This window comes from Dissoconium aciculare (genome assembly GCF_010015565.1).
Source record: "Dissoconium aciculare CBS 342.82 unplaced genomic scaffold K489scaffold_11, whole genome shotgun sequence".
Lineage (NCBI taxonomy): Eukaryota > Fungi > Ascomycota > Dothideomycetes > Mycosphaerellales > Dissoconiaceae > Dissoconium > Dissoconium aciculare.
This window is the reverse complement of record NW_022984961.1, coordinates 303,184-326,759: the sequence shown is the minus strand read 5'-3', so window position 1 is coordinate 326,759 and position 23,576 is coordinate 303,184. Positions and strand designations below refer to the sequence as shown.

Genomic DNA, 23,576 nt, shown 5'->3' with positions numbered 1-23,576 from the left:
TCTTCGCGAACATATAGATTGCTCTGTGTCCCTGAACGTTGATCAATCTCTTCCTTCAATCACATACCTTTGATCGCTTACACTATCCGCTACCTCATCGTCGATTCACAGTCCCATATTACTTCGATCTACACGTGCACACCGTTGGCCCTCAAAATCGAAATATTCGCCGTACGATCTCGGCCGACCCATACTAGCGAGCTTCCTCCGTTGAGCACCAGACTATCACAAGACATCACGATCGCCGCTACCATATGGCAGACATGGCTCAGAACGCTTACTACCCTGGCGGAGAAGGCTATTACTACATCAACACCCCTTCACCACAACAGTCGATCCTGAGCAGCAACAACTACGCTTCACATCAGACAACTCCTCAGACCGATCACTCCGACTTTAGCTTCTCAGAATCCCACATTGCTTCCCGCTCAAACTCAGAGCCATTTCTCTACCAACAGCAAGTTGTACCTCAACTTGGCGCACCGATAATCCTGCCACAAGGGATCCAGGGAATCCCAATCTCACATCATTTGAGGAGCGAAGACAAACAGTCAAAGACCAACAAGCGGACACAATGTGTGAGTGGAGAAAGCTCCAAGCGACGTAACAGACTCATTTGCTCATATCGCCCGGAACAGGCTTGCGAAAATTGCCGAAATAAAAAATCAAAGTGTGATGGCGGACAACCTTGCCAGGGTTGTCAAGAGGCAAATGTGCCCTGCAAGTACAGAGAGATCCCCCCCTCCAAGTAAGCTGCGACGATGTAGAACTCTATTGAGGAAGTAACGAGTTACTGACAATGACTCCATCAGAAAGGACAATGCTATGCACGACTTGCTCGAATTGATGCAATCCCATAATAAAGAGCTTCGCCGACTAGTGGACCGCATCGAGGACATCGATCAACGACTCGGACGTGTCGAGCAACGCACCGAGCAGCGCCCATGCTGGCAGTGCGGCACCCAACAATTCCCCGTATTCCAATGAAACGCCATTGGGACCTAGCAAATTACGAGACCGACTGAGCACATACTCCGGATCGAGTCGCTCCGAAGCCTTGAGGATGCCTCTGGTTGGCAGGTGGCATTTTTCGACATTCTATTAAAGTCCAACATGCGGACCAAAAGATGCTTTACTGCCGTAGCTCACACGACTGCGCTTTCCATATTTCATAGCAATGCCCTTTGATGACATTGCCGGTACACATCATGAGCACGCGGATCCAGGCCGAGAAAATGACTTGATGTTGTTACACGACTTTTCCTTGTCTTGATGCGTTTTGTACCAAACCTTTCCTTCTATACACATATTTCCAGGAGAGGAAGAGGACCTCGCTGCATTTGCATTTTTTTGGGAGGAGGAGATTTACAAGCATTTCGTTTTGCATTTCAGGGGGGAAAGGATCGGCACCGGGCTTTCTTTGGGAGTCCTGTAATATTTAGTGATCGGCAAAATGAGAACATGAAAAGCCGAAACGTTGTTCTTGTGCAGCTCAACAGAAATCCTCCATGTGGATACAATTTGACATCGAAAGTGTTATCTGCATTTCGAGGGTGACGCTGGAAATAGATTGGATCTCGGAAAATTCGATGCGAGATTTCCGGCTGGGAGTGTTGCGTCATGCGATTGCTCAAATGAGTTGTGGGCAGGCCGACCGGTCATGGATGTAAGATGCCTGCGCTTGGTGGTCGTCCCTTCGTTTTGCGGGCAAAGAAGAAGCCATGATAATACCCTGTCGATCAGCGGATCACCAATGGATTCATGGACATCGTAGTGTTCTGGAACATACTGGGATCGTCCTTCCATAGTCAATGACAAATAGACCTGTTTTGGGACAAAGCAGGGGATGCTGGAACATGAATATCCATTTGTCATTTGAAGAGACCGCGATTATCTCAATTCTCTCGAAGGGACAATTTGTCGTCATCAAACCCGAAGCACGCACGAAGATTTGCGGATGATGAGCCAGATTGAGGACTGTCGAAGCCGGTAAGAACCTGATCTCCTCTGCTATCTTTCCTAACAACGCGCTTTGAGGAAAGATCGTTGGCTTCTGGTCATGATCATCATGATATGTAAGACTTGTTCTATTTTCTGCACGGCGAGATCGTGAAAGATGACTTTTGATTGAAGCATTGATGGATATCCACCCATTGTGATGACACCGGAAATGCTGCACGCAGTAGCGACGCAATGACTCGATGGCCAAACTAATATGGGTACATGTTCTTCGTGACACCGTAGCTAAATGCAAGATTAAAAGCAGAAAACATGATATAAGAAGCAAGGGAAGCGTGTCTGCCATCCATGGCGTCGTTCAGGACAAGCCGAAGTCTAAATGTTCAATGTACCTGATTTATAAATTAATGAATTGATCTTAGGACATCCAAATGGGATTGTCACTTACAAGAGAAGAGAAGAGCTGCTGCATCATCGTTCCGCTGTGTTGATGATGATCAGAGGATATTAGCTCAATCGAGAGACCTCATAAAGATCGTGGTGACAGATCGGCATGCAAATGGAAGTGGTCTTGGGCGCACGATGCACCTCAGTGATATCGACTGCGGCGTGAGCTGGTATCGGCTTTGGAGTGATGCTTAACCAGGATGCTGAGTTCAGGTTGATCTTGGGTGTTCGAGATCAATCTCGAATATCCATTGGCGATTGTGCCCGCCATAAGCTTAGTGGGAGAGTCTCGGAGTCTTTGCGATGATGCGGTAGTCGTGGAAGAAGTTTCCGTGGCCAGCGAGATCTCGTTGAAGGGCTGTGAGGCAGAGGGTTGCCGCCCTTGAATGATTTGCCCAAAGCGTCCGCGTCTGACTCGTTCTCATCGGATGAGTTTGAGTTGCTTTCGGAGGAGTATGCGCTGTCTACTGGACTTGAACTTCTCGGGGTGGTTGGCCATGAGCAATTAACCTTGGCGACGACTGGTTTGGGTTGTGTTTGCATTCTGCTCGAGAAGCTCGGCTGAGTCTGAGATAAGCAGGAAAGGCAAGGCGCAAGCGGGAACGAGATCCTCGGACAGAGGTGATCCATTGTGATGTGTATTGTATTTGTCCTCGGGAGTGTTGCTAGTGAAGTACCTCTGATGGCAGTAGCTAGGTAGGCTTGCTGATATACTGATGGGTATCGTTGTATCGTTGGGAATGTGGATCTTTCCTGAGTGAGAGGAGGATAAGGCGTGGATGTATGGATCAATATATAGATTCGAGATAAGTCCAAATATGATACACGATGTAAGATAACTACGAATAATTGAGGCCAATCAGGTCCGACGACCACGACAGCACGATATGAAAAGTTCGTCTAGGCTCTTCCGAGCCATCTATACGCCCAACGTCGACCGAACACGACGCTCGTGGCTGCCGCCCAGGCCACAAGGGCGCACGCATCGCTGTCGCCCAACCAAAACATGAAGCGAGGGCTGGACTGTGGTGACACACAGACATGGGACACGCGCTTGGGTAGGCAATTAGACTTCGAGAACAGGGCCATACCGAAATGTACAAACAATGTACGACGAAAGACATTCAGCATGAGTGAACCTGTACCACACATGTTCGAGGAAAAGGCTAGGAAATAAAATTCCGGTGTCGCCGCAAAAGGCGTTTACGCTTGGACCGTGGTGGCGTGGCCACGATGGCTTCATCCAGTCTGAACATGGTCTAATGAATGACTACTGGGCGGAGTTGAGCGATCTGCTGGGCTTTTTGCGGCGGCGGCGGCGGCGATGGAATCGATGGTGGTGAGAGAACTGTAGCTGTGCCTGTCAGGAGTGTGAGTGGCCGTTAGTGGGTGGTGAAACGACATGATCAGCGCCCGGACAGCACCACCACCACCCAGCATGCGCACTGGTCGACTTGCACCGTCGTCGTCGTCCTCACAATCATTACTATGTACAACGCATGATTGCTAACGTCAGACATGGTGTCAGGTGAATGAGTCTGCATGTAATTTTACTGTATGCGAATTGGTTGTATGCAGGGGAACGTCCGCCGAGTGGTTGGCAATGCAGGAAAATGCATGTGTCAGCGATGGAACACCAGCGACAAGACATTGGGCCATGGCACGAACACGCTGGCTGGGACGAGATGCATCGATTTCACGTCCCCTTTCGTCTTGTCCATGGTCCTTCCTGACGTGGAGACTATCAAAATCTGTGTGCCCCCATTGAGAATCGAGTATCGTCTTGCCAGAGGAGATTCGCTTCGACTCTCTCTGGGTTGTGGCGTTATTGTTGTCCACTTCACCAAGCGAGCGCACTCGATGATCGTGGCGGACGGACGATCAGTTCGCTCAACAGCACCGCGCGTCCGGGACGAAGCGAGGACGAGGCTGCATGGGCCGAAACGCCACCATCACCACCAACACCACCACTGCAGCCAGCAGCACCAGCAGCGCGGATTCGTAGTCTCTATTCCCGGCTACCACGTGGGTGATGCAGGTGGTCCCTCCACTTCTCCAATGGATCGACAGGGGACTGAATTCAGGACACTATCATTATATTCTTCTTGTGTTTCTGGTCACATATGGAACACGATATCGCGAGGATCACATATATTATCATGATTGTGTTCGTTTACAGGTGCGTCTATGGCCGACGGCGAAAGACTTCCAGCAAATTGCGGCCTGTCTCAGACTATCGGGTGTTCGTGCAAGTTGTTGGCTGAGCCTTGCCAGTCCCTTTCGCACGGCGGCGAGCTCGGCTGGGCCTGCTCAACCACAAAGCAGCTTGACATTTGGCCCTGCATACCTCGCACTCGCTTTGCAAGAATGCTCGTATCCTTACCCGGTGGTTCAAAAATCTCGGAGACGAGTGACCGGCAGCCACTCGCGGATCCAGATATTATGTCAACCAGCGTTCGACATGCCTCCTTCCCACTTCCACAGATCCAGGCTGCTTTCGAGCTCAGGTCCACTCTTCTCGTCGACCACAGCGGGTCGCAGACGGTGGATGTGGATCCTTCACGGGTGTGGACAATATGCATAGGTCGGAGAGGGTGGAGTTCAGAGGGTCTCGTTATCCCGAAATGCCCCGAACCACACATGGTCGTCGCTTTCGAAAGATCCAGCCCATGGACTGAAATCAAAATTTCCAGGCACGCATCGTATGGATTCATGCGAATGTAAAGATAGGACCCTTGTACTGAATCCGGTACTGCCACGGGATTCTCACTGTCTGAACTTATGTGCTCTGCTCCATTGGACTACTTCTTTCGAGGGGCCCCCAATATTGTAATTTACCTTTGTCCTCCTCTGCGACCCATAGATATGCGCACCATACAGAGATTTTATCAACACGATCGACGATCGCGTATTGATGTCTACCGCAGGGTCCTGGAGATCAGAACCTGAAGAATTTTAGCGATGCTCGGCCAAAGGTTGGTATGGTAGACAGTGAGAGGTGTCGGACGAAAAACTCTCACTGCTGCAAACGTAGTCCTCACCCCTACCTGCGATTCGCGGAAGCCGACTACACCCTGCTACAACATTGGTTGCAGGCTGAAGATAACAGAGGAAGAGCTCCAAAACCGACAAATGGATTTGCACATGTGACTAAACCTGGGTGATGAAATTCCTGATAATTTCCGCACCCACTGCACTTTGCACATCGTTCTGCAGATGGTGACCAGCATGCAGCAAGACCTTCAATGCGGCACCGCTTCCGCTCTCCGATATCTTCAAGAGGTCTGAGTGCTCTGGCTCGGTCGTCAAGGGGTCGCTCGATTCATCGACCCTCTTCATCCTTACCAGCTTTTCAAAGCCGTGCCGATATTCTGCAGCTTGTCTGCGGTACATCATTTCGTGGAACATCATGTCTTCGTCGCCGACGAGGATCAAGACCTGTTCCGAATTAGCTTCCTCGGAAGTCTTGAGACTTCCGATAATATCATCCACGTTCAACCATTCATTACGACCCAACAGCCACAGCCAGAAACTTCCGGATTGTGAAATTGGCCAGCTCAAGCTCTCGTATGGCGCCATCCACCTCATGAATTCTGCGACTCGAGAAGCGCCGATTTTAGGTCCAAAGAATGCCAATTGCACTAGTCGCAATGAACTCAAAGGCGATACCGGATGTCCGAGATGCAAACAAATCCGCAGAGGAAACAAAGGGTCATGCTTGAACCAGTTCCAGTACGCATCGAGCATCCCAAAGTGCGGCATGGCGTTCACGAGGCATATCGCTTGAGCTCGAATCGCCGCCTTGGACAACGCGTATTGAACGAGTCCTCCACCTGAGGAGTGACCGGCGAAGATCATCTCCTGCCGAAACGATGTGGAGGGAACGCGATCTCGAGCATATTTTTCAGCCGCCACCAAATCTTCCACGAAATCATCAATCGTTGTCTTGAATACCATGTCGAAGTACGACAATGCATAGCTTGCGCCATGCCCGCGTCCGCTGTATGCAACAAGCCAACCCGGGTGATTCTTGTTATACAATTGGGTCATCCACTCAATCCACACGCCAGCATTACCAAAACCACCATGAACGAAAAACGTTATCGGAGTCTCAGTTGTGGCATTGCTGGTTTTAGGGCCGCAAACAAGAATCTCAAGTTCACCTCGTGGAGTCCGCACATACTCGCGCTTGATATGCGTCGGGAGCGGCTGAAGCTTGGGCACAGAAGACCATCGTAGATTGAAGAGCGACCTCAGAGCATCCATGTTGGAGATCAGGTTGTAGTATGTCCTCCTGTGCGTTGAGTTGAGTCGTTGATGGTATCGTCTTTCAGTGAACTATTTCACATGTAGGAAATTCGCATATCAAAGACCGAGCATGCAATGTCGCCTACAATGCAAGTGTGTGCGGCCATTCGTTGTATATCAGTCGATGCCTGTCACAGTGAAAGCGGCGACGCGTCTGCTGGTCAAATTGGTGGCGTGAGCAGCTTTCGGGTGGTCCGATGCTTATGTACCTGGTATCATACATTAGAGGGTGATCTTCCGGTTCTCGCCGGGGATTCCCGCAGATGCGATGTTCTTCCAACATGTTGCCGACTCGAGACGAGGGCCTTCAAGGACTACGGTGGTACTTACTGCAAGTCAAGAGTGAGAGGCCAAAAGCACGTCTGCACAGTCGAAGCTGAGCAGAGGGTACGGAGTCGCGGCCACTTAAACATGCTTATAGCTGGCGACGGACTCCCTGCGACTGTCAAATGAAATGCTTGCCATAACCGACCAAATACTACAGTTTGCAATTCGCCAAAGTTCAAGTTCTGCAGAACACCCAATCTCCAGACAGATCTTCAGAAAATCCGCTGCATAACACTTACCAAGTGTCAAATTTCGGAATAAGATTTAGTTTACAACCTCCCATTCCTGGCCGCACCATGGCCGGCAATATCCTGATCCGAATCCTCATCATCATCAAGGCCAAAATGTTGGCCCTCGCTGGAAAGATCCTCCCTGCGAGCACGTGGCTCCATGTCATCTAACTCTGCCTCGTCAAAATCTCGGGCAGCTTCAACGTCCTGGTCTGTCTGACGCCTCTTGCCATTGGGACGGGTAGTGTTCAGGCCGAGACCACCGCCTATGGACGACCGTCGATCGTATGGATCGGTTCCAAGCACTCCAGCGTATCCGAGTCGTCGCCGGCGGTCGCGCCACACGAAGAATCCGAATGCAAGCGCACCGACGATGACAAAGACAAGAGCGACTTCCCCAGAACGGCGATATGCCGCCCACTTGGCAGCCTGGATTTTCAGGCTCTCTTCTTCTTTGGCAATTGTGCTGTTCGTGTGACCACCCACGCTGACCTCGACGCCCTTTTCACCATCGATGCGACTGTCAGTGGGCGTGCCTCCGATGCTGGCAATGTCGACACCCATGAATCGATCCAGCATGTCTCGTGTGCGTCGAGGAAAGTCGAATGGAACCATGTGGGATGCATTGTAAAATTTGATGTACGTCAAATTGCGCGCTGTTTGATATTGTCCTGCGGGCTCGCCTTCAAAGGTCCAGTCCTGTTTCGGTGCCGTCATGCCCGAGGAAAGTTCCATGCCCTTGCCGCCATTCCATTGCATGTTGTTGATAATATTCTCCGTTCCACGGTGATTACAGATGAAATCTTGGTCTCCCGAGAACAGGATGATTGGCATGTGTTCAAGCAGCTTGGGAAGCAGGACCTTACTCGCCTTCGAGTGGCGGTTGGTGAATGCTGCAGAAACTTGAGAGTTGCACTCGTTCCATCCGGTCTTCTTATCCGGGTTAATATGCAATGCCCTTGTGACATCTTCTCGACGCAAATAAGGCGTTACATGGGCCAAATCTGGAGGCCAATTCATACCGCAGGAGGGGTATGAATCGTCAAGCCGGACATCATACATGTTCACGCATTTGCCATTGCGTTGTGCTAGTCGCAAAATATCTTGCATAATGGCTTCGCACGACCTCATGTCGACCGAGTCGCTCTTGTCATCATTTAAGTTTTTGATGCATATTTCCTGCTGAGCCAGCGCCACTCTTTCAGCTTCCGATCCGGAGGTGATCAGGCCTGCATCATAAGCAAAGGGTATGGTCGCAAGGTATTGATCCGGCCCAGAGATCCAGCCGTTGCCGATGAGTAGACCAGAAAGATTCCATTGGTCACCACGAGTCTGTTGGTTGTGGTCTAAGATAGCGGAGGCGATATAGGGAATGTATTGGCCAGCGAACGATTCGCCTGCTAGGTAGAGCTAAGAAAAGTTAGCATGCTGAAGCTCATAACGCGAGTAGATGGAAGAGTCTCACATCGTCGTGAGCGAGTTCGGGAAAGATGTCGAAGAACTTCTTCAGGAATGTGACCACCTGGCTGGACATTTGATCCAGCTCGTGGACGTATGAATCCGTGTCCACATAGCTGAAGCCCGTCCCGACTGGTTGATCCACGAAGACAATATTTGCGAATTCATCCCAGCTACCGTCTACAAGTCGAAGTGTGCCGTCCGCATTTACTCTATATGGACCCGCCTCCATGATTGCGCCGTCCAAGCTACTACATCCAGGTCCGCCATTGAACCACACGACCGTCCGCTGCCGATCAGCAATGTGCCTGTTCCTGAATAACCAGAAGAACATGTTGCCATGGTGCTCGGCCGAGATCTCGATGTGGCCAGAGTACATGCGAAGTAATGGCTCAGGAGCGCCGGGAAGAGAGTGTATGTAGTAATCTGCAGCGGATTTCGCACTGGCTCGTGATTCTTCTTGTGCTCCAGTCAGGCTGATGAGTGAGCTCGCTATGGTGAGAAATAGCAGCCATAGCGACCGCCGGAATATCCTCGTCATCGTTCAGGTTTTAGAGAGGCGCGTGCCGGATGATATCGCGAAGGGCAGCTGCACGAGATCACAATGAGACGAGGGATGCGCAGACTAGCAGCGATGCATCGCTCGGACGAAACAATGAATTGAACGCTCCACTCGGGTGGGTTGATGTCAAAATGCGATGCTCTATGGCACTGGTGGATGATGGCGACGTGCGCTGCGAAGGGTGTGTTCTGATATTAGGTATTATGATTGTTGAAGGTTGGGAATGTGGCTTTACGAATCTTGACTTTCGGCCGCGCAATCCCTCAGTTGACCCCTACAAGCCACCGAGCTGCACTGTATGGACTATTTGTCTACATCTCCGCTCCAGGGCTTCAGGGCTAGTTATCAGTATTTCCTGGGCTTCGGCGACCGTACTGCGCGTGCCTCGTCACGTGCTCATGCGTCAGCCTGCTCCTTCAGTTTCGTGTCAAGCTGGGGAAGTGGGCAAACGCGTCGCGTCATCCATTCAGTATCCAACACACTTGCCTTGCCCGCTGATGTTGGTCTCGACCCATTCGTAATTCTGCCTGGAAAGAACTTCGCGCCACTTTACGACAAAAAGCTCTGGATACATCCAAGGTTGTCATCTGCCGCAATCACCAACTCTTCCCGGAGTTGACATCCTGTGCACGCGACTTTTTGGAGTGCGAAGAGAAGTGCGCTGAATGCTTGCTCCTCTGAATCTTTGCGCAGTCATGGTCACAGCACCTGTCAGCTCATGAGAAGTCGCGTGATAAAGTCGCTCAGCTAAATCAAATATGCCTGCGTACGTATCCTGTATGCAAACCTCTCTCTCGGTCTAATCATCCTAACGTCCCACACAGACCAGGAGATCAATATCGTGACAATCACGCCACCGTCAATCCATTTGCCGACCAACAGACACGCATATCAGAATACACCGCCCAGGAGATCGCCACATTGCAATGTCGACTCGACAGACAGCTAGGGCCAGAGTTCATTTCCACTCGTCCTGGAAACGGAGGAGGAAAGGTACACTATCTTGCCGCCGAAAAAGTCATCAACCTGGCGAATGAGGTGTTTGGATTCAACGGATGGAGCTCTGCGATACAAAATGTGCAGATTGATTTTGTGGACGAGAACACAACCACGGGAAGAGTCAACCTTGGCTTGTCGACGATCGTGCGCGTGACCTTACGCGATGGCACTTATCACGAAGATATCGGTTATGGACATTGCGAGAACACTAAGGGCAAGGCTGCAGCCTTTGAAAAAGCAAAGAAGGAAGCCGCAACGGATGCCATGAAGCGCGCTTTACGGAATTTCGGGAATGTGCTCGGAAATTGTCTTTATGACAAGGATTATCTGCAAAAGATTACAAAGGTCAAGGTCGCGCCGTCAAGATGGGACGCAAGTAACCTGCATCGCCATCCAGACTATGCGCCCGTGAAACCCGAAGCAATTGTGGACGGACGTTCCGCGCAGGCGCGGGCAGTCGCGGCGCACAGGAACGTGAGCGTCCAATCTAACAATTCGCTCCCATCGGAGATCGAGGACGAATTTGGCGAAAATGTTTTTGATGACGGGACTGAATATACTCATCCCGATGAGGTACGACTAGATGAAGCTCCTACGGTGGAGCCGACTGTTGCAACGCGCGCTGTGCCTCATGTACGACCAGCGGAGATTCCTCGACAAAATGCTGTTCCACAGATGGCTGCTCAAACACGGCCGTCAAATGCCACAAGACCGTCACTAGGCACGCTACAATCTGGTGGACGAGGACAACCGCCACAAACGCCAGGTCAGCCAGGTCGACAGCAAATGGCAGGCCATGCAGTGGCACAAATGGATGTTGACGGGACAAGATCGAATCAATCGTCCGGAAACGCAATCGATTCGCCTTCGCACCATGCTGCGGCGGCGAGGAAGGGTGTTGATGGCAGTGCTTCGTTTCATGTCACGAATATCGCCCTTTCTGAAGTGCAAGAGCAACCCGTGCCTCGAGGTAACCCTGGTGGTTTCGTCGCGGCGAAGCAGGCAGATCTGCTCAACAATCCATCTGCTGTCCGTGCTCCGATCGAGTCGATAGCTTTCAACCCGCACGCTGAAAGCCCGTCAATACGACGAACGCAAGGTATCAATCCTGGAAAGTCAGTGCCCATCAGTCGTCACCAGATTCAGAACGGAGCTGGCTCTGCTCCGGCAATGCCCCCGAACCCGTCGGCAGGATTGGTTGGCGGAGCATCTGCTATGCAGGGAAACTCAACAAAATCCCCAGGCGCCTACCACGTCAATCTTGTACCCGATACGAGCCGGCGGGTCGGTATGCCACCGCCAGGAGGGGGCGGAGGAGGCATTCAGAGCCGCGGAGGATACCGGCCACCCACAGCATTGAAACGACCTGCGATGACAGATGTGACGAATTTACCACAAACTGATGGGCATGCCGATTCGAAGAAGGCGAAAACTGACGGCGTTGACCCAGGTTTGGGGAATGAACAAACATCGATGCCCGTAGCGCATGAGGTGCCACCTTGAGGGAGTAAGCCTACCTCGACAAGTGTCCACGCAGACAATGGCCCTTGATATCCGCATATGTGCCGATGTTATGGAAGAGCTTCAGGCAATCCTCGACGAATAAACCGATCGAGCCTGAAAGCCTGAACTCGTACGAGGCCGTTTTCTGGAGACGACAATGGCAGTCCTACCGCCTACGACGTTGTGCGGCGAAGGAGTACCATAATGTATAGCTGAACTCGATAGAGGTTTCTCGCATAAAGATAAGAAGGTCTGCGCGCTCAATACTGCCTAATAAGTTGCATTCGTATGGGTTGGTGAAACATACGATGCATCATTATCAGCCATCGTTTGCAAGAAGCTCGCATTCGTTTGCAACAATTCGAACATTCTACGGCTTACGACATTGCAGACCAGCGAGTGAATCTTTGTGAGTTCAATGTTCAGTCCACAAGCCATCTCTCTGTGGTCATCACGCCCTTCGATGACAGTGTAGAATAGGTATCGAAGCGAATCGATGAAGAAGCGCTAATACCATTCACTGAGGATCTCAGTGAATCACAGAAGCGTCGTACCCGCCCAGGATTTCGCTCCCTTGTCTTCCAAGGTTGTCGTGATGATTGTGTCATGATGCGTCGCTACATCCTCTTTTCGCAATTGCGCTGTTCAATGCAGCCGGATGATTTCCAGCCAAGATGTAATTCACGGCTCAACCGTAACCTATTCGTGTATTTCAATACCCAGTGCGATTGAGGTCACTTGTTAGTCAGAGCCACATACGCTTTGGCGTGCACGCCGCGAGCGCATCACGAAAGTGACCACCAATCCGGGATATTGCACGCGGCTGGGCATCTCGGGTAGCAGAATGCACGCCAAACCGGCAGCGAAAAAGCAATGTCGAAATGCTTGTCAAAATGGTCGCAACGTGCTACGTTTTGGGAACAGTACACACAGGCCTCATCATCCGCTAGCGTCCACGCGCTGCAGTGATAGCGGCGCAACAGAACAGGAGGTTGGTTTTTTTTCTACCGGATCTTAGGATGTAGCTGTAGGTACAACATTAAACGGGTTCGATCGCCAGGGGGAATCTCGATGGTGTTTCACGAGAGTGGAGACCGTGCGAGGAATTTCTCCGCGCGAATATGACGTCAGGCACGATCATTTCTCATCCAACTTGACTGTTTTCTCTTGCACACTCCCTCGGTCGATGGACGACTGGGGAAAGGAGCTGAGTCCGACTGCTGCCTTATTATGTATTATGCATGTTATGAGTAGTTCCTGATGAGTAGGTCAAGTATACCGTTGTTCAGGTGGAAAGTGGACATCGAGCTCCAGGGTGAGATCGTACAAAGTCTCTCGTATATGTTGCTTCCAATAGTCCACTTGCGGGATCACGATGGGGCATCATGTTTGACTTTTTGCCCATCGAAATGCTCTATGATTATGGCGCGATGCTGCGCGATCATCAAAGCAATCCTCTAATTTGCTCAGCATCCGCGCTTTCTGCTGTAGTAATGAAGTTTCGCCGCCTAGTTCTGGGAAGCTTTCCAATTGGGTGCACGCCGACGTGGGATCAATCATAGGCGGTCACATACCGATCGCGAAGCTCCAACTGCTCAGTAGCGACGTAGAATCTTCGCATCTACTGACTGGCCGTCAGCGATTATACCCAGTTCATCACGGATGCAAATGGGACATGATGCGCAAGGATGACGTTCTTCTCGGACCAATAACCAGCGTAATGGCTATGCACATCGACAGCGGAGTCTGGATGTCCTAACGACCACCATGACCATGTACTATAACAAGAGCTGCACAAATCGGCCTCGGCATAAGTTTCCTAAGCGACGATCGTCGAATCAATTTTGGAGAGCACCTGCAGCGTTCTTCGGGTGCATCACATGTAGTGAGTAGCGTGCTAGCTTTGCCGGTCAACGCACACGTGAAGTCGAAGCTATCGACACCTCCAGCTACCAGGCCCAATCATCACGCGCACCAGCAAACGCACCAGGAGCAATGTGAAATGTGAAATGGGACCAGAAAACGAATGCGAGATCGACCGGTTCTACGCAGCTTTGCCATCAGATTGAGTGATGCATTTATGACCCTTTCCAGGTGGTGTATCCAGCTTTCAGACAATGTGAAGCTCGCTTCCATGCGCCGCCGACGATGAGGATGATGATGAGGGAGGTGTACTTGAGTGCAGTACTCGAGCGATCATGTTCATGGATGAGGAGATCGTCCCAGGGATTTTACTGTATGTGGTGGTTTCCGGCAATTATTTTTATATAATGTAGTTTGTTCCTTGTCCGACTGTTGCCATCATGGAGCTTCCTTGTGGGGTGTCATCACGCCACTTAGTAAATGGCGCATCGTCAGAGGCGTCGACCGTCGTGCATCCTGCGAGCGAGGCCTACAGTGCGATGTGGCGATACCTGAGGACAGATTGAGACGTCAAATCTACCAAAATTGACAAATGAGCCGACTGAGAAGGTGTTGAGACACGGCCAAACTCAAGCAGAAGCCGTCAGTCAGACGGATGTGGCACTCCGACATTTCGGTGGTGTGTGCAAGGCACGACTAGGACCATGGACAATAATTGCGTCGGGCATGATCCCAACGGTGTGTTCAGCAGCTGCTACGTACATCCACCATATCTAATTCTGCAGGTGAGTGACGCTGAAGTTGATGTACAGTATCGGAGTGCTTTGTCCGCACGCTCTGGCCGCAACTCGTGTTCAGGAGTTGACTGCGACATGGAACTTGTCTTGCAAAGTCGCCGAAACGCACTTGTTGCCACTTCACAGTTCAGTCAGTCCGCGCAATGCGCTGCACACTCGAGGGCATTCCTCGCCCAGCGACTGCAACAATGATGCAAAACCTGGGCGAGCTCTGACTTGCGTACGCCGCAGAGCCAGCCACAAACGTCGAAGGATTTCACATTTTCCCCGAGTCGGAGCTGTGAAGCCTCGCAATGCTGGGCGTGCGCATTGTCCTGCAGCTGCAATCTCACCCATCAATGTGGGGCGAGACGGCCCGTTCGACAAGCCCTTGCAACAAGGTTTTGCCAAACACCCCGGTCGTCAATAGTCGAACTCTATGCCTTTCCAAAGTTGTGCAGCTGCCGTGTGAACAGACAATGTTCACGACCCACGTTCAAGCCGCGTGCATCATATACGAGACTCACGAGACGTGTACGAGACAGACAATTGTCATCGCCAAACACAACACTGGACATGCAGCACACTGGACAACACCTGACCCGTCGCAGACGTCGGTTACAATAGTAGTAGTGGTGGCCTCGATCATGCCCAGGTGGTGTCAACCCCGGAATTTGGATGTTGACAGTAGGCACAATGTCATTTCATGCCTCTTCTCATCCTCATCATCTTCGATGACACCACCCAGCTTCAACCATTTACAAGAATGATTGTCTCTCGTTTACCACCAGGCCATGTCCTCCGCAAGACATGATCCGTATTCCGACTCTGAATTTCGCCGTTGTATCGCCATACCAGACTGGTCAACAGAGACAAAGGACAACCGAAATGCCGTCGGATTGTAAATGCACATGCACGACACAGTTCAATTGGTCCTAGCATTTCATTCACTTCCCCACAAGTTGCAACGAGATTCCGTTTGTGCCTCCCATCGAACTTACCCAATTGATCAAGAGTAGCCGGACGGTTGGGGAGTTCTGCGACCGATCTGTGATCGAGCTCACCGATGACGCTGGCGATGATGCACAATTGTCCAGCGTGGTTGTGCCTAGCGGCGAAAATCCTTGCCCTTCTCCTCGATCCTTCGCCGTGTGTAGAAGTGCTTCATGGTGGCCTAGCGTACGCCATTAGCCCAAGCGTCGGACCGCCAGACGCGCCAGAGGCGAACCCCCCCCCTCCAACGCCGACGAAACACGATTGGATCACTCCTCCATCCAAAGCTCGTGCTGTTCACTCGTCACTGTGTACGTGGAGCACAAGACTAATAAGCATGACTACACACCGTTGCGTGATGGAGAAGTCACTCGGACTACTCGAGTCCGGCGTTATGCGCGATCGGCACCAACGGCTTGGCCGACGCGAATTGGTTTGATTCAGCATGATGTCAACGATGATGCTCGCGAATTTCATGGAACAGCGCTGTGCCATACGGGTTGCCGCTTTCAAGGCATCTATATAACCATTCGCCCGTGTCTCTTGTTTCTCGATCCCCCAATCCTGCACCCTTTGCGTTCGTTGCACAGCTTGCGAAATGGTCTCCCTCAAGACCTTTGGCCTACTGGCCACTCTGGCCGCCGGTGTCTTCTCCCAAACGCAACTCGACTACGAATATGTCGTTGTCGGCTCTGGTGCAGGTGGTGGTCCATTGGCCGCCCGCCTCGCCTTGGCTGGACACAAGACTCTGTTGATTGAGGCTGGTGATGACCAAGGTGCCAACGTCAACTACACTGTCCCAGCCTATCAGGCCAAGTCAACCGAAGACCCGCTCCTCTCGTGGGACTTCTTCGTCCGCCACTACTCCGACGATGCTCGTCAGGCAAAGGACTTCAAGCTCACCTACAACCTCCCCGATGGGGGCGAGTACACCGGCCTCAACCCCCCTGCTGGCGCCACCATCAAGGGTGTCCTCTACCCGCGTACCGCCACTCTCGGAGGCTGCACGGCACATAACGCTCTCGTCTTCGTCTACCCCGACCGCAGCGACTTCCAATACATCGCTGACCTGACCGGAGACAAGTCATGGGGTCCAGACAATATGCGCAAGTACCTTGTGAAGATGGAGGACAACACCTACCTTCCGCCAATTGTTCCAGGCCACGGCTACAATGGATGGCTCGGCACGGCTGTGGCGCCTCTGAGCATTGCGCTCAAAGACTCTATGTTGTTCGGCATGGTTGCTGGGGCCGCTGCGGCGCTCGGTAACGGCACATCCATCCTGGCCAATTTCCTCAACGTCCTGGTAAACGACGCCAACTCAGACAGCACCATTCGTGACACAACCCAAGCGCTTTACCAGATTCCAATCACTTCCAAGAAGGGCGCTCGCAGTGGATCTCGCGACATCATCGTCCAAGTCCTCAATGCTGTCAACGCCGACGGCTCGAAGAAGTACCCGCTCGATGTCCGCCTCAACTGCTTGGTTACCAAGGTCACCTTCGACAAGAGCGTGTCGCCTCCTCGTGCCACTGGTGTTGAGTTCCTCGACGGCAAAGCGCTCTACCGTGCTGACTCGCGCTCCAAGGACGCGGCTCCTGGTACCCCTGGCAGCGCCTCTGCCAGCCGCGAGGTCATCGTCGCTGGTGGCTCCTACAACAGCCCTCAGATCTTGAAGCTTTCCGGAATCGGTCCCGCCGATGAGCTTCAGCAATTCGGAATTGAGGTTATCGCTGATCTCCCTGGTGTCGGAACCAACTTGCAAGATCACTACGAGGTTGTTGTCCAGGGTTCGACTGCCAGCGGAAAGAACTTCTCTACCCTTGACGGTTGCAACTTTGCCTTCGCTGACGATGGCAAGCCTATTCCCGCTACCGATGACCCTTGCTACAATAAATGGCTTGCAGCAGGTCCCAACGGAGACCGCGGAACCTACGCCAGCAGTGGTTTCGCGGCTGGCATGTTCATCAAGACCAGTGCAGACCCTAGCCCTGACTATGGCCTGCTCTCCTTCGGTGGTCCCGTCAACTTCCGCGGTTACTTCCCTGGTTACTCATACAACGCCACTCAGTACCACAACTGGTGGTCGTGGGCTATTCTCAAGTCGCACCCTCGCAACCGTGCTGGTAGCGTCAAGCTGAGGTCTGCTGACCCTCTTGACACCCCGGACATTCTGTTCAACTACTTTGACACTGGCAGCGGAGACTATGACAAGGACCTCCAGCAGATCACCGAGGCTATCAGGACCAGCCGTAACGCACTGAACAACCAGCCCACCAAGTTCAACGAGATCCTTCCCGGTGGCAACGTCCAGACCACCGCTCAAATCAAGGAGTACGTTAAGAACACCGCCTGGGGCCACCACTGTTCCAGCACTTGCCCCATCGGTGTCGACAGCGACCCATACGCTGTCCTTGACTCCAGCTTCCGCGTCCGCAAGGTCCAGGGACTTCGTGTCGTCGATGCGTCCGTCTACCCCAGGATTCCGGGTACCTTCACCGCCGCGTCGACTTACCTCGTCGGCGAGAAGGCTGCTGATGTTATTCTCACTCAGCTGAATGCGACAGCGTCGTCCTAGGTGGATACCTTTCATGCCTTGTATGACTTGTAATTAATGACTAATTTCGAATCAAAAAGTTCGACTTCATTTCAAAGTTTCCTGCCGTGCTATGCTGTCCACGTATGATAAAGTAGATCTTGATGTGATTTCTTCGCTCGTGCAGTGATGATATGATCTGTCTCCTGGATCCAGCCCAACCTGCCGCAATATGGAAATTCCACCGAGGGAAGCATCGTGTCTCGTTCATGCCTCAGAAAGCAAGCCCCTATTCCCCGCTGACGACGCCTGTTCGTATACCTCCACGATTAGTACGTAGTGCTACAGAAGATACTGGTCTATTGTCTTGCTCGACCTACACCTCTGACTGGCCGACTCTGTTCTCGGCCTGGAGAAAGGCAAACCAGCCACATGCAGGTGGTCATAGAGAAAGGCCTATGGCTATGGCGATGGAGTTCGAGATTCCGGACGGAAGAACAGCAAGCCTTTCAAAGTAGTCGGAATGGCGAGGGTCTGTCCATACCAGATGAACATTGCACTGACGCAGGTGCGATACTCGTATGGCAGCAGCAGCGCATCCTCACCGTTCCACTGTATCCAGTGTCTGGCTTTGTTTCAGACGCAATTGGGCTGGTTGAAGGGAAGCTCCGGTGCTGCTGTTGAAGGCACTTTAGCAAGATCGAAGTTTCTCGTAACAGTTCGTACGAATTATCCGTCTGCTGTAAGGCTCAGCTATCCAGGGGCTGGGTCATTGTCATCAGTGGAAGTTCCCTGTGATGAGTCGCCTCGCCGTCCCACAGCCGTTTACGCTATCCTCGACTTGACGGGGTCTCAATCACTTCATCGCAATTAATATCGATGGCGACAACATCTTTTGCTTCGCATTCGAAACGTTGCATCACTGTGCCGGATGTCGCATTCGAAAGTTGAACCTCGTGCTCACGTTGCTCCGACAGGACGGATTTGTAATTGGGCGAAGATGCCAAGGAGCTCACGTTTGTCTCTTTAATTGTGAGTTAATGTGGTATGCAGCCGCTTCCACACCAGACAGCAGTAGAGGACTGTCGTGTGACGTAGATGCACCGTCTGGTGAGAAAGCTAGTGACTGTTCCCTCGCCTTTAGTGTCTTGAAAGGTAGCAGCTCGTTTCCTGTTTCTATATTGCGCCAGGTCCGTATCGTAATATCGTAGTGCATGCGCAATGACAATTCCATCGGAGGTAAAGAACATGGCAATCGCACTATCCATATGTCCTTTGTCGAACAGCTGCGGTGATTCGCTTTTTACCTATTTTTCCCTTTTTTATATGCTATCTCTTTACCTTCCTCGGCGAGTGTTTCTTCAAGTGCTTCTTCGACTAGTTCTCCTATATCTTTCTCTTAAAACCTTTTACCTCGTTTTGGTTTCTAATAAATATACTACTAAGGCTCTCTATACTTTAGAAGGCTTCTCTAAGGTAGTAAAGAGTCCTCTATAAAGGTAAAAATATTAAGAAACAATATGTATATTCTTTTCAGTGTTTGTCTAGGAAATCTAAGTATAATAATACTACCTCTCTATTTTTAAGGAAAATCTTTATAATATTATAATATTATAGAAACCTCGCAAAGTCTAGAGAGTATAAAATACAATCTTAAGTAAGAAAGCTATAAAAACCCTTAGAAGCAAAGGACCTACTAAATAAGACAAGAAAGTAACATATTAAGTAAGTAGAAAATTAGCTAGTTAGAAAAAAGCAACCTATGTATTATAGTATTTCAAAAGGGCTCGTAAAGCCTAGCTAATAAGAGGACTAAGAACTAGTTTTAAGATAGCTTCTTATCCTCTAATTAGATACTATATACACGGAGTAACTACTTACTTAATTTTATAATTTTTAATATTCTAGTTCTTACTTCTTAATACATATAATATAATATAGAAGTAAGCTAGTCTCGTAGAATATATTATCCTTTACTTCTTTAGATTATCCTTAATTAAGTAAACCTTCCTATACCTATAAGTATTAAATACTACTTACTTAATAAATAAATTAAACTACAATTAATAAGGAAGAATACTTAACACGGTCTACTAACTAAATATAGGATATAAGTACTTATTCATTTATACTGTTTTCGTCTAAATATAAGTATAAGAATATATAGAAAGTCTAGCCTATTAGGACTAGATTTCTAGTAAACACATACTCTACTAGTTCTAGTTCTTTTCCCTTATAATATTATATTCTTTATTTAGCTTTATGTAAGTCGTTTGAAATTTCTCTTCTATAATCTATAAGGTTTTCTAATACTATAGAGGCTTCTCTAAGGTTAACAAAAAGACCTCTTTGAGGTCGAAAATAATGTTATAATCGCTTCTTGGTTTTACGTCTTTAAAGTGTTCTTTAATACTTTTTGAATTCTTAAATATTTTTACTTATATTACTTATTTATTAATATATATATTTATACTATTATTATTTTCTTATAGGGTCTTATTCTATATAAATTATTTAGCCCCTTCGAGGTAAACTCTTAATAAAACATACTTTAGTAGCTCTCCTTCTCTTTTCTAAATATCCTTTTCTTTTCTTTTATAAAGTAAGCTATATCCTTTTCTTTCTATAGAACTTAAAATTCTCTAGACTATTAGGGGCTCTTTATAGTAAGTAAAGAGACCTTTCTTTAGGAAAACGTACTAAAATTATCGATTTAGAATCCTTAGGGGGTTCAAAGCAGTTTCTAGAATTTGATTCTTAATAGAACTTAATACTTTTCCTAAATACTTAATTTTATCTCTAGGTATTAATCTTCTCTCTAATCTCTAGGTCTCCCTAAGGTAAATAAAGAGATAATTTAAGGGAAAGAGATATATCTTTAAGAAGTCAAGAATTTCTTAAACTCTTAAAGTATAAGATTTAGATTTAATTCTTTTGAAGTTAAGTAGGTAGTTTTAAGTAAAGTAGTTATAAGATAAGATATAGGGGATTTAAAACTATAGTACGCTTAAGACTTAAATTTTATAAAGCTATCCTTATTTAAAAAACTAGATAATTTCAGAAGACTTTAAGGAATATATAATACTTAGATCGTTAGTTATTCTAAAAGTATTATTATTCTAGGTAGGAGGTTATATTATTAATAGTAGTAGAACTAGTATTATCTGAAATACTATATCTACTTTACAAGTTATTATATAAAGTATATATAATTTTCTCTTCTATCTAGGCTAAATTATTATATAGTAAAGACGTACTTAATAAAAGGGTTAATTTATTAACTAGGTTATTACGGGTTAACTTCCTATAAGAGAAATTTACTCGAGGGGATTATTCTAGATAATAAATATATAAGGTGTTTTAAAGGAATTGTCTAATTTTAAATAGAAGGTTAGTAATATAAGTTTAATATAAGCCGATATAAGGCCTACTCGTCCTACCTATATATATAAACTAGGTATAAAGGAAATATATAGATCGAGGTAATAGAGTTCCTAACTACTCTATCGTACTAATCTAGAAGTAAGGATTAGGAGTAGATCTCTACTCTCTAGTCCTACTCCTTAGGGTTAGCTAGTTATTTAATACCCGGCCCCCTTAAGCTAGCTATTAGCTAAGTTAGAGTAGCTATTCCAACTATAGTACTACTCCGGGCTATACAGGATCGTAATATAGGTATATATCTTTCGACTTAGTATATAGGGTTCTAACTCTACCGGCTATAGAAACTATAACTCTCTAATGTAACGTAGGTAGTCGTAGTTATAAGGAAGTATAGCTAGTAGTAATAAGGTCGACCTTTTATTCTATATTTAGAGGGCACTATATTATAAATCCTCTTAAAATATCTTTAGAATTTCTTAGAGTTTTATAAAAGAGATCCTAATCTTAGTATTTATCCTCTAGTATTATTTTTAATAAAGGAGCTAGCTTAGTAAATTGTCTTTAATTTATTTCTCTTTATAAATAATATTTAGTACCTCTTATGCTCTAGCCCTAATTTCTACAAAAATGAAATTTCTATAATTATAGTATTTACTTATTCTCTTACTTTTTAGCTATTATTTTAATTAATAGCTATTCCTTTAATTTTTCTATAGTGTTATTAAGTCTCTATACTATTAAAATATATACTTATTTAAGATTTATTCTAAAAGGATTACATTTAATACTATTTTTTATATAATTGTATTTAAGTTGTCTATAATTATATTTAGTTTATTAATTCTTCTAAGTTTAGTTATATTAATTACCTTTATAGTATACTTTCTATAAGGATTTATCTAAGGATAGTATATAATTTATTCTAAAAAGAGTATTAAAATAGAGTCTTATTTTATTTATTATTATAAAAGAGATTTTATTTTATTAGTTATAAGTTATTCTTTAAAAGTTAGTCTATAAAAAATGGAATATAAAGGTTATTAAATCTATCTCTTCTATTATTTACTAATTTAGAATTCTTTATTCTATTATTCCTTAGTAGATATAAGGTCTAATATACTAATAGTATCTATACTTAAATTATAAAAGTCTCTATACTTAGTATATTCCCTATATATAAGCTGTTTTAATATAGTTAGTTTTAGAATTAAATAATTAGTTACTTAAAGTAGGAAGTAGTATATAGGTTCTACTTATATAATATAAATTAAGGTTATTTTATAGAAGAGTTATTTATTCTAGTAAGCTTTTATTAGTATATATTAGTTTCTAATTGAATAATCTATCTTAATACTAGGTTTTTTTAATATAAATATTAATTAACTTAAGAGATTTGTTTCTCTTAGTAATATTTAGGAATTTTATATTTTAAATTTCTTTTTAAAGCGTTTTACCTAACTTATAAAGTAATATTATATTAAACCTAAGAGCTTTTTCCTAGTCTTATAGCCTTATTTTCTAGTTTAGGTATAGTTTAGTTAAGTACTAAATTATTTACTATGTAGGTATCTTTATATAATTTTATTAAGTTCTCTATAGTACTAACGTAATCTATTAGCGAGCCGGCCACACTACCGAACCCGCTACTTTTCCTTAGCATTGTAAACATTATCTTTCCTTTATAATATCTTAATAACAAGACATATTATTAGATAATCAAGAAGGCAGAATCGAGCTTGCTATTAATGCCTATAGATCTGGTCAATTTCGGAGCCAACGGAGCGCAGCTGCAGCTTTTAGTGTTCAACATTAGAAACTCTCTACAAGACTGAATAGAACTAGCTCTCGCGCTACTATGGTTCCAAACTGTCGAAATCTTACGCTAACAGAAGAAGAGACGCTTAAGCGACATATCCTCGACCTTGACGCGCGAGGATTTGCGCCCCTACTCTCTGAGGTAGCAGATATGGCAAACAAACTACTAGCTATACGAGGAAAAGGGCCAGTTGGCAAACGCTGGCCTGAGAGATTTGTATCGCGTTCAGATGAGCTCAAGATGGCATTCAATCGAGCAAAGGATCGTCAGAGAATGCTCCAAGAAGATCCGGAAGTAATTTACGCGTGGTTGAAGCTAGTTGCGGACACAAAAGTCAAGTATGGTGTCCATGACGATGACGTCCACAATTTTGACGAAACAGGCTTCCAGATGGGTGTAATTGGATCAATGAAGG

The 23,576-nt window shown here is 47.4% G+C and overlaps 9 protein-coding genes across 9 annotated transcripts; 5 read left to right on the top strand and 4 right to left on the bottom strand.

Annotated features, from left to right (window-relative positions):
• The first annotated feature begins 148 nt into the window (after nucleotides 1-148).
• On the top strand, nucleotides 149-1,130 carry K489DRAFT_47997 (uncharacterized protein). The gene is made up of 3 exons (XM_033608658.1): nucleotides 149-578; nucleotides 639-748; nucleotides 813-1,130. Exons 1-3 carry the CDS (start codon nucleotides 255-257, stop codon nucleotides 985-987), a joined length of 609 nt encoding a protein of 202 aa, XP_033457193.1. The 5' UTR covers nucleotides 149-254; the 3' UTR covers nucleotides 988-1,130.
• A 574-nt stretch (nucleotides 1,131-1,704) lies between these two features.
• K489DRAFT_47988 (uncharacterized protein) lies at nucleotides 1,705-2,500 on the bottom strand. The gene is made up of 2 exons (XM_033608657.1): nucleotides 2,408-2,500; nucleotides 1,705-2,351 (listed from the first exon to the last, which is right to left on the bottom strand). Exon 2 carries the CDS (start codon nucleotides 2,303-2,305, stop codon nucleotides 1,760-1,762), a length of 546 nt encoding a protein of 181 aa, XP_033457192.1. The 5' UTR covers nucleotides 2,306-2,351; nucleotides 2,408-2,500; the 3' UTR covers nucleotides 1,705-1,759.
• Nucleotides 2,501-3,203, bottom strand: K489DRAFT_47987 (uncharacterized protein). Its single transcript, XM_033608656.1, has one exon. The coding sequence runs from the start codon at nucleotides 3,034-3,036 to the stop codon at nucleotides 2,641-2,643; it is 396 nt and encodes a 131-aa protein (XP_033457191.1). The 5' UTR covers nucleotides 3,037-3,203; the 3' UTR covers nucleotides 2,501-2,640.
• A 1,002-nt stretch (nucleotides 3,204-4,205) lies between these two features.
• On the top strand, nucleotides 4,206-5,089 carry K489DRAFT_47969 (uncharacterized protein). Its single transcript, XM_033608655.1, has one exon. It carries the CDS (start codon nucleotides 4,439-4,441, stop codon nucleotides 4,988-4,990), a length of 552 nt encoding a protein of 183 aa, XP_033457190.1. The 5' UTR covers nucleotides 4,206-4,438; the 3' UTR covers nucleotides 4,991-5,089.
• Nucleotides 5,090-5,751: 662 nt separating this feature from the next.
• K489DRAFT_343148 (alpha/beta-hydrolase) lies at nucleotides 5,752-7,055 on the bottom strand (the record flags this gene model as incomplete). Its single annotated transcript, XM_033602302.1, has 2 exons — nucleotides 7,045-7,055; nucleotides 5,752-6,923 (listed from the first exon to the last, which is right to left on the bottom strand). A coding segment is annotated over exon 2 (921 nt), but the record flags the coding sequence as incomplete, so codon positions are not given.
• A 46-nt stretch (nucleotides 7,056-7,101) lies between these two features.
• Nucleotides 7,102-9,581, bottom strand: K489DRAFT_382908 (alpha/beta-hydrolase). Its single transcript, XM_033605487.1, has 2 exons — nucleotides 8,737-9,581; nucleotides 7,102-8,681 (listed from the first exon to the last, which is right to left on the bottom strand). Exons 1-2 carry the CDS (start codon nucleotides 9,268-9,270, stop codon nucleotides 7,311-7,313), a joined length of 1,905 nt encoding a protein of 634 aa, XP_033457188.1. The 5' UTR covers nucleotides 9,271-9,581; the 3' UTR covers nucleotides 7,102-7,310.
• Nucleotides 9,582-10,049: 468 nt separating this feature from the next.
• On the top strand, nucleotides 10,050-11,793 carry K489DRAFT_412154 (uncharacterized protein; the record flags this gene model as incomplete). Its single annotated transcript, XM_033607897.1, has 2 exons — nucleotides 10,050-10,057; nucleotides 10,116-11,793. The coding sequence occupies 2 exons, from the start codon at nucleotides 10,050-10,052 to the stop codon at nucleotides 11,791-11,793; spliced, it is 1,686 nt and encodes a 561-aa protein (XP_033457187.1).
• Nucleotides 11,794-15,350: 3,557 nt separating this feature from the next.
• Nucleotides 15,351-15,944, top strand: K489DRAFT_47902 (uncharacterized protein). The gene has a single exon (XM_033608654.1). It carries the CDS (start codon nucleotides 15,499-15,501, stop codon nucleotides 15,862-15,864), a length of 366 nt encoding a protein of 121 aa, XP_033457186.1. The 5' UTR covers nucleotides 15,351-15,498; the 3' UTR covers nucleotides 15,865-15,944.
• Nucleotides 15,945-16,023: 79 nt separating this feature from the next.
• K489DRAFT_412153 (GMC oxidoreductase) lies at nucleotides 16,024-18,003 on the top strand (the record flags this gene model as incomplete). Its single annotated transcript, XM_033607896.1, has 1 exon — nucleotides 16,024-18,003. The coding sequence occupies one exon, from the start codon at nucleotides 16,024-16,026 to the stop codon at nucleotides 18,001-18,003; it is 1,980 nt and encodes a 659-aa protein (XP_033457185.1).
• Between the last annotated feature and the right edge of the window lie 5,573 nt (nucleotides 18,004-23,576).

Coding starts and splice junctions, on each gene's coding strand:
- K489DRAFT_47997 (XM_033608658.1), top strand. CDS start 255: ATGGCAGACATGGCTCAGAACGCTTACTACCCTGGCGGAGAAGGCTAT. Junction 579..638: donor CCAACAAGCGGACACAATGT/GTGAGTGGAGAA, acceptor CGCCCGGAACAG/GCTTGCGAAAATTGCCGAAA. Junction 749..812: donor AGAGAGATCCCCCCCTCCAA/GTAAGCTGCGAC, acceptor TGACTCCATCAG/AAAGGACAATGCTATGCACG.
- K489DRAFT_47988 (XM_033608657.1), bottom strand. CDS start 2,305: ATGGCAGACACGCTTCCCTTGCTTCTTATATCATGTTTTCTGCTTTTA.
- K489DRAFT_47987 (XM_033608656.1), bottom strand. CDS start 3,036: ATGGATCACCTCTGTCCGAGGATCTCGTTCCCGCTTGCGCCTTGCCTT.
- K489DRAFT_47969 (XM_033608655.1), top strand. CDS start 4,439: ATGCAGGTGGTCCCTCCACTTCTCCAATGGATCGACAGGGGACTGAAT.
- K489DRAFT_382908 (XM_033605487.1), bottom strand. CDS start 9,270: ATGACGAGGATATTCCGGCGGTCGCTATGGCTGCTATTTCTCACCATA. Junction 8,682..8,736: donor CCGAACTCGCTCACGACGAT/GTGAGACTCTTC, acceptor AACTTTTCTTAG/CTCTACCTAGCAGGCGAATC.
- K489DRAFT_47902 (XM_033608654.1), top strand. CDS start 15,499: ATGACGCTGGCGATGATGCACAATTGTCCAGCGTGGTTGTGCCTAGCG.